Genomic DNA, 8552 nt, shown 5'->3' with positions numbered 1-8552 from the left:
CGCCGTGTCCGGTCACGTGCGCGGGAGCTTCCCGGCGAAGGGGGCTCGGGATCTGGGAGCGGTGGCCGCGATGCGCGTGAAGGTGCTGAGCCGGAACCCCGACGACTACGTGCGCGAGACCAAGTTGGACCTGCAGCGCGGTGAGCGGGACGCCCGGAGCGGGGCTCGGGTCATGTCGGCCCGGCCGGAAGGGCTGAGGCGGCGGAGGAGGGAGGGAGGAGGGAGGGCAGGAAGGATGGCAGGCGCTCGTGCGCCCGCCGGCCGCGATCCGCGCAGCCCCTGGCGGGCCGTGGGCTGCCCCCCCTCCCTCCGTCCCTCCCGTCGTAAGGAGTTTTTCTCCGCGGTGCCGGTCCCGGGCGGTGATTTCCGTGCGGTGCCCATCCACGGAGAAGAACTTCCTTGGCCCTGGCCCGGGGCCGGGCGGTGGCCGAGAGTGGCATCTCGGGGTGTCGGAGAGCGGTCTGGGAACAGAGTCAGAGCCAGAGTGCGGAGTAGGGGTTTATCACCACTGTGGTACTCCGAGATTACGCTCAGTATTACCGAAATTACTTTTAACACTTTTTTGCACTTACTGCTGTTTCGATCGCGTTCTGCTTTTTGCATATCCTTTATTAAAACTGACAAAAATCGTTAGATTTTACACATAGAATCACAGAGTCGCAACAGGCCCTGCTGAAGAGTCCCTCCCCAGCTTACTTGTAGGCCCCCTTTGAGTACTGAAAGGCCACCATAAGGTCTCCCTAGAGCCTTCTCCAGACTGAACAGCCCCAGCTGTCACAGACTTTTCTCATAGGAGAGGTGCTTCATCCCTCTGATCATCTTTATGTCCCTCCTCTGGACCTGCTCCAACATGAATTTTTAATGTGTGTGTTCCTCTTGTTGCAGTTCCAAGGAACTATGACCCTGCATTGCATCCATTTGAGGTTCCACGAGAATACACAAGAGCTCTGAATGCAACAAAGCTAGAACGTGTGTTTGCAAAACCCTTTCTCAGCTCACTTGATGGCCACAGAGATGGAGTTAATTGCATGGCCAAACATCCAAAAAGTTTGTCTACAGTGCTGTCTGGAGCTTGTGATGGAGAGGTAAGCTTACAAACCACAACAAACAAGGTACCTTTCTTCCTTATTTTCTATTTTCTTTCTCATTGCTGTTTTGTTTGGTTGGTTTTGTTCCACTTTACTCTTCTTTTATGTCTTTGTTCAACATAATTTACCTTCACTCAGGAGGTTCAAATTTCCCAGTCTGGAGCAGTGTTTCTCAAACTGCAGGTTGTAATCTTCCAGCACACCAAGGCAGAAGCTTTCAACTGTGCATCTGTGAGCAGAGAGCGTGCCATTCAGTTCCTCAGGATGGAACAGTGAATGTTAATTTATACATTCCATAGTGATTGCTTTTTGCTGCCCACTTGATCCTCCTCCTTCCCTTGAAGAAGTTAAACTGCTGCAGATTAAGGGATTGCATGAAGCCAGATGAGCTAGGGGGAAGGGGCACACAACCAAAAACTTTTTTGAATAATATTTTATCATATTGCCTAAGAAAGCTAACCTTATATTTGTTTGATTATTTTTCATAGCAAGAAAAAAAAACCCCAAGGACACTTTAGTTAGTGAAATCTAGAGTTGTAGAAAAAACTAACTTGTCTTCTCTGTCTTCTCTCACCCTTACATTGTTCATTTGGTGGTGCTTGTATAATTTGAAGGTATCTTCTGGGTCGCTGGTTTCTTCCTGCTTTTTATAGAAAGTGCATATGTGATGCACTAGTGTAAGAGAGATTTACCTTTTTAAAGAGAAGGGGAACCAATTTATATGAAACTTTAGCCAGATTTGTTATCTACTGATAGAGTGAATAAAGTACTGGGCGCTATAAATACATACAAATATTAAAACTGACCTCAATTTCTTTGTTTTTTTTTTTCATTAATTTGCCAAAATACTTTGAAACCGAAACCTCTTTGAGGTGGACATCTGTGTAGAATGTAGTACAGCAACTGGACTGAAAACATTCTGTTTGTTCCAAAGGTTATTTCCTTGTGCTTTTGTCTATAGAGTCTTTTTTTTCCCTAAATTTATAATTGCTGCTTTCTTTAGCAAGAATTCTAGTTCAAAAATAGGAGAATGCAAAATGCAGAAAGTATACAGCTTAGGTGGGGGAAAGGGGAAAGAAGGAGAGAGCCTCACTTTTTTTTTTCTCAAGAAGGGAATAATAAGTGGTTTTTTACATTATGAAGTTTGACCATTGTTCAAGCCAGCTGTGCCATTTCATTACCTTGTATTTGAATTGTGAACTGCAGTGGTGGGCTGTAGAAAGCTCACAGAATATTTACCTCTGTTTTCAACAGGTTAAAATTTGGAACTTGACCAGACGACAGTGCATTCGTACTATACAAGCCCATGAAGGCTTTGTTCGAGGCATGTGTGCCCGTTTCTGTGGTACATCATTCTTCACGGTAAGTACAGTGTGTCTCCTTAGTGCAGTGCAGCCGTACAGAGTGCCTGTTCACCATCTGTTTTCCACTGAGAAGCTTGCTCCCTGCCATACAATCTTTAAATATTGTATGAATACGCTTATTAAACTTGTCAGTAAACCTGAAAACTCTATTTATGATAAAATTGATTCTGATGCTGTGATACGGATGTTATTCAAGACAATTGAAAGGATAGAGACCAGAAAATAGCTAACAGATGGTCGTGTAATTAAAACTTGAATAAACTACTTCTCATTAAAGTAGTAAATAGATTATGTTCATTGAAAGACATAGAAAAGTGTAAAAAAGTAACCATTTACATATATTATGATTAAAGATAATCTGATTGAGTCAAGATCGTTCCATGTGAATTAAGCTTTATTAACTTAAATCAATCACAACAGGTTCAGTTGCGTGTAAATGATCTGGAAATAGTATGTCCTCCTGTTTATGTTAAAACAGTTCTAAGATGACACAATAAGAAGAACTGGTTTTAAAGTCTAGAATGCCCTGAGATTTTGTTTCTTTTGAACTGGGTATAGAAGAGCCATTTTCACTATAGTATATTTATCTTTTCTGAAGTATATGCCGGGTCACAAGGCCAGGAAGTTAGGATATAGGCGAAGTCATAGTAAAAAATTCTAAGTGGCACCAGATTAGAATCCCCTTTTGACAATCCCTCTGCCTGAAATTGAGGGAGAGAGAGAAGAAACAGTAGTACTGCAGTCAGGAAAGAAAGTTAAACTTGTAGACCTAACATTTTTTTGGTCTTTTTGCATGATCCAGGTCTGCACAGCCATGGAAAAGCTTGTGCTGGCATTAGTGCAAGAGGTAGAATGGCATTCGAAACAGGCAGCTGAGCAACTGAGGTGGAAAGTGCCTTTTAACTGTTTACATGCTCATCAAAGTGACTTCAAGAAAGTACTTTGCAGTTTAAGGTGCCAGTTGATTAAGAATCGTAAAATGTATCCTTTGGAAAATAGTCACCACTCCAACTCACCTTTTGCCTATTCAACCCTGGAAATATCTGTTTTGGAAAAACTTTGTGAATGAGGATAGACAGTTGAATAGGTGGTGGTGGGAAACAGTGACAAACTGGAAATCAGTCACCTGCTTTCACAAGCAGACAGATCCCCAGAAAATCTCTGAGCAGCAGCCACTGTGGAAGCCAGTCCCCACCTCCCCTTTCTGCTTCCACTGTCCCAGTTTTTATTGCTGAGCATGAAGTTCTGTGGTAAAGAATACTCCTTTGGCCAATTCAGGACATCTTTCACGCCTGTGTCCCCCCCAGTCTGTTGCCCACACTGAGGCTATTTGCTGGTTGGGGAGGCAGGGGTGATGACTGACACAGTGAGAGCAGAGGGAAATGCCTCTGTGCTGTGCAAATACTGTTCAGCAATAGCCAAGACTTTGGTGCTTTATCAGCACTGTTTTAGCCACACACCCAAACCACAGTGCCGGATGGGCTACTATGAAGAATGTTAACTCCACTCCAGCCAGACCATGTACATGTTTCTAGCAAAATCTTATGACCAGGAGGGCTAATCTGCAGCTCGGAGGTATAAAACAGAACAGTGACAGGCAGGAGAAAGCACCTGTGTATATCATACAACATTCTCTTTGAAAGGCTGCCTGTATTTAATTGCAAAGCACATCTAGCAAAATAAACAGAATATATTTACATAAAACTGTACATGCTTTCTCCAATATTTCCAGGTTGGTGATGACAAAACTGTGAAGCAGTGGAAAATGGAGAGCCCGGAATATGGAGAAGAAGAAGAACCTATTCATACAATTCTTGGAAAGGTAGTGAATCTGAGTTTTGGTTTTCCTACATCTCTTCTTTTGAATTAAGTTTGAACCAATTCTTATCTAGCTTTTGGAGGAGAGAGATATAGTTTGATATTACCTGTTATCTTAAGGGTTGTAAGGTGACGGCATCAAATTTTTTTATTACATTTATTTTACGTGTAACCAGAAAGGAATATCTCAAATGCCATCAGAGATGCTGAACTCTGTCTCTGCTAATCATCCCTCTCCTGCAAACTGGTCAGATCTTTATGTAGTCTCTTTCTCTTTAGAAGTGTATTGTCAGGGCTTAATCTGCGTTAAATTTCTTTTCATGGCAGTACCTTGCAGCCATTCAATACAAGATACTAACTTTATGTCTTTCTTTTTGACAGAAGCAGATGAAAAATATATACTTTGACACTTTCAATTTATGATCAGCTTATTTTAGAAAAAAAATAAATACTTTTTGTAAATAGATAGTTTGAAACTCTTTAGTTGTTGTAATGTCTATGGAATCCATTCAGGTTGCCACTGAAAATTCATAGTCATACCCTTAGCATTTCCATTTGCTTGAAAGTCAGCCAGGACTTTGTCAATGTGCTTTTAATGCTAACTCCATTGTAAATTAACAAGAAATGCATGCATGCACCTTAAATGAAAAAGAAAACTTGGCTACTGGTAGGGGCACATCTGATAAGACCTAGTTTCTTGTTTCATTGGTGGCTTGATTTTCAGTAATATAAATGAATGAAAACATGGGAGACTCCATTTGCAGTGCTTTGTTGATCTTTTTGGTAACAGAACATACTTGCATATTTATATGTACAATTGGTTTTGTAAATTTTTGCTTTTTTGTTTTTTTTCTTTAAAGACAGTGTATACAGGAATTGATCACCACTGGAAGGAACCTGTTTTTGCCACCTGTGGCCATCAAGTGGACATTTGGGATGAACAAAGGACGAGTCCCAAGTGTTCTTTGACTTGGGGTTTTGATAGTATTAGCAGTGTAAAATTTAATCCCATTGAGGTAATGTTTATGTTATATATTGGAAATCAGTATTTTTCTTGAGCAGTATAAGATCTAAACTCTATTTACATCATCTTGATTTTTTTTTTCCAAATTTAGATTTTGATATATGTTTTAACAGAATATTTGTGGGGGGTATACATAGATTTTTATGGCTATACTGATTTGGAATGTATGATTTTATATTTTTGTCTTTAATCTCTCTTAGTCGGGGAGAGGAGAAACAAAAGCAGGGCAGTCTCCATTCTGCCCACAGCAATACAGATCTGGTACCTCAGTTGTATAGTGTAGGAGTTATGTGGCTGTGGAGCTGTCACCTGTTCCAGTATTGTACTATCTGTGACTGAGACTTCTCACCCTCTCCTTGGCAAAACAATCGCATTTGATCTTTTACAGCACTTCTTGTTACATCTCTTGACTGGACTGTGTCCATAGCTTAAGTGTTTATGAGGAATTGCTTGTTAGTTTTAAAGTAGAGGGCACCGGGTGAATTCTGAATCTTACAGGGAAAGCTATTTAAAATGTTTGTGCTGGATAATCAGCTGTACAGAAAAAATGATGAATGTATTTCCTTGACTGAAAAAGAAACCATTTGACTACCAACTATGTGAAATAGCTTAGGTATTTAATTTTAGCTGTTAACTACACTCTAGAAGCATTCAAAGACCATACACACTGTTTTTTTATTTTTTTTTTTTTTAGACATACCTTTTGGGAAGCTGTGCTTCTGACAGAAATATTGTGCTATATGATATGAGAAAATCAACTCCATTAAAGAAGGTAATATTTTTCTTTTTAAGAATAATTAATGGCACTAATGATCATACTGTGTATGTTAATAGCCTGTAACTGTTGATGGCAACAGAGAAAGGGATGCTCTGAGTGGTGAGTTCATTGAGTTTTCATTGTCTGAGTCTTTTGAGTTTAAATTAGTTTTGGGATTGAAACAATACAGAGTTAGAAGGGCCCTTTTCTGCATTCAGACAGGCTGTCATGCTCACTCTTTTGTAATTCTTGATCAAGTGCCTGACCTGACAGCAATTTCACAATGAGAACTTTATGTTCCTGTATTGTATTCTGTCTGTGTATGTGTGATTTTTTTCAAATTTTTTTTTCTCCTCTTTGCCAGAAGGAAGTAAGGTATTTTCTATGGCATTTCCTTTCCACCACTGGAGAGCCTTGCTCTGCACTTGAAAAGGTGTTTTTCCTTTGCAGGGAGATAAACTCTCCCCTATGCACCTACCATAAATATTCAGAAATTCTTTGCAGTGTAATCAAAATTGTATTTGTATGTGGAACATACTGATGACATGAAGATTCCTGTTTAACAGACTATATGTACTTATTTTAAACAAGAAGCCAATAATTCATATACACATATTAAACCTCAATCAATTTCAGTATTTTTGAGCCTCAGAACTATTTTAACAGTATTCTTCTTGAAATATGTTATTCTGGCTTGTGAATATACAGTCAGCGTCCTTCTGTGCTGCGTACTTTCTGAAATGACATTGATACTAGAACACTGTAATGGTACTTAACTTAGTTATAAAATAGGAATGTTGTTGGCATAACAGTATTTCTTTGTCTCCCTGTGCCCCAGCAATTTTTAATAAAGTATCATTTGGGCCACTGAGACAGTGTTTATAAAAACTTGTGGGTGATGCCAGTTGGAGACCTGAATGTTGACATGAACGCAGCCAATGCTGTAAAACTGCAGTTACAAGGTCAGAGGATGCAGTTTGAGCCTTTGTGAACTAAGTTCTAATCTAACAGAATTTTACATATGTATATATGCTAAAGATATAAAACTCTACATACACATGCATAATTGCATATATATGTATGCGTATTTAATGTAAGCAGTGTCCTCAGGTGCATTTCCTACTATGGGAGTAAAACACTGATGAGTACTTCCCTGCATCCATGGATACAGTAATGGGTTTTCTCCTGGAATAGAGATGATTCTCCTGTGGAGTGGAAGTAAAATGTCCGTTTCTGCATTGAGAGCTAAGAGCTCTGTAACTCCTAAGAGAAGGGTGCTGCTTATTAGAGGTACCTTACTTATGTACAGGCACTGGTTTTTGGCACTGCTGTGTTCTTGGGGTTTGATCAGCAAAGCAGTTGGGACTCAGTGGGAGTCCCTTCATTAATGGAAATAGGAATACAACTTCTCACATCATGAAGCAGAGCTCTCTTGCCCATTTGTCCTGTCTATGGATTTCAAAGCCTTAAGTTTCAAAGAGGGAGGGATAAGATAGTGAGATACTGCCTAAGTGCAAAGTACAAACTAGTCTAAAAAAGCTGGGAAAAGATGAAGGAAAACAATTCTGTTGAAAAACAAGAGGAAGATGTTTTAGTAGGAGTTGGTACACTTTAAAAGTCATTCTTGTGCAACCTGTGGAATCAGGAAAGCTTAGGGTATTTTAAAGATGGACTTTCGCATTTAAACAACTGGCAGGAACTGTGCTTTCTCTTGCTTGCTGTATTCTTAGCTGTTCATTTCAACCAAATACCTTGTAGGTAGTAAAAGAAGACAGATTATTTTTTGGGGTGAGCAGGTTTTGTGTTAAAGTAATCTTAACATCTCCAAGCTAACACTCTTTGTAAGCAAGTGTTCATAGTTAAAATAAATAAACCAAGATAGCTAAATCTTAAGGGACTTCACAATTTTGACTTGTCTTAATAAGGACTTACACTTACTCATTTCATAAGAAGATCTGTGGTAGATTAAAAATAGTGTCAGAAGATGGGTCCACTACAGGTTTAGATAGTTCTGAAATGCCATTATTAATGTATTTACAGCAACTTAAATCACTTCCAACCCAGGTTGCCTTACATAATCCTAGAACTGTACAGAGAATCCGTTTCTTAGGCACTATTTTAATTCAAAAAGGCACTGCTGAAATGAACTGAACGCTTGTAAATGTCAGTGAAAAAATAGTGATGTGGAGCATGGGCTGTGACCAGACTTGACTCCTTTTGAAAGAGCTGGATTTTTCAGCAATAGTGAAGTTATTTTGTGACATGATGGAAAATACTTATTATACATCTAATGGGTTAACATTAATTGTGTGCTCATTTTGCAGCGGTTGATAAACTTGTACAGGGAGGAATAAAGAACACTCCTTGATTATTAACTTCCCATATATGTGCAAGGTTTGTAACTAGGAACAATATTGAAATTTTGAACAAATTCCAGTTGTCATATTACTGTACACATGGGGCGTTTCAGTGGCCACTTTTTAAACTAGACATCACTTTAG

At 39.5% G+C, this 8552-nt stretch overlaps 1 protein-coding gene across 1 annotated transcript in view; it reads left to right on the top strand.

Moving 5' to 3' along the window:
• Window positions 1-4: 4 nt before the first annotated feature.
• Window positions 5-8552, top strand: part of DCAF13 (DDB1 and CUL4 associated factor 13) — a 32047-nt gene continuing 23499 nt past the window's right edge. Inside the window, exons 1-6 of the mRNA XM_027692447.1 lie at window positions 5-140; window positions 886-1085; window positions 2343-2450; window positions 4185-4274; window positions 5131-5286; window positions 5989-6066. Of these exons, the coding sequence (XP_027548248.1) occupies window positions 71-140; window positions 886-1085; window positions 2343-2450; window positions 4185-4274; window positions 5131-5286; window positions 5989-6066 (702 nt within the window). The 5' untranslated portion in view covers window positions 5-70. The remainder of the gene's footprint in view (window positions 141-885; window positions 1086-2342; window positions 2451-4184; window positions 4275-5130; window positions 5287-5988; window positions 6067-8552) is intronic.

Source organism: Neopelma chrysocephalum, unplaced genomic scaffold (genome assembly GCF_003984885.1).
Source record: "Neopelma chrysocephalum unplaced genomic scaffold, ASM398488v2 Primary Assembly neopelma1_86, whole genome shotgun sequence".
NCBI lineage: Eukaryota > Metazoa > Chordata > Aves > Passeriformes > Pipridae > Neopelma > Neopelma chrysocephalum.
The sequence above is the reverse complement of the archived record's forward strand: the minus strand, read 5'-3'. Positions and strand labels throughout refer to the sequence as shown.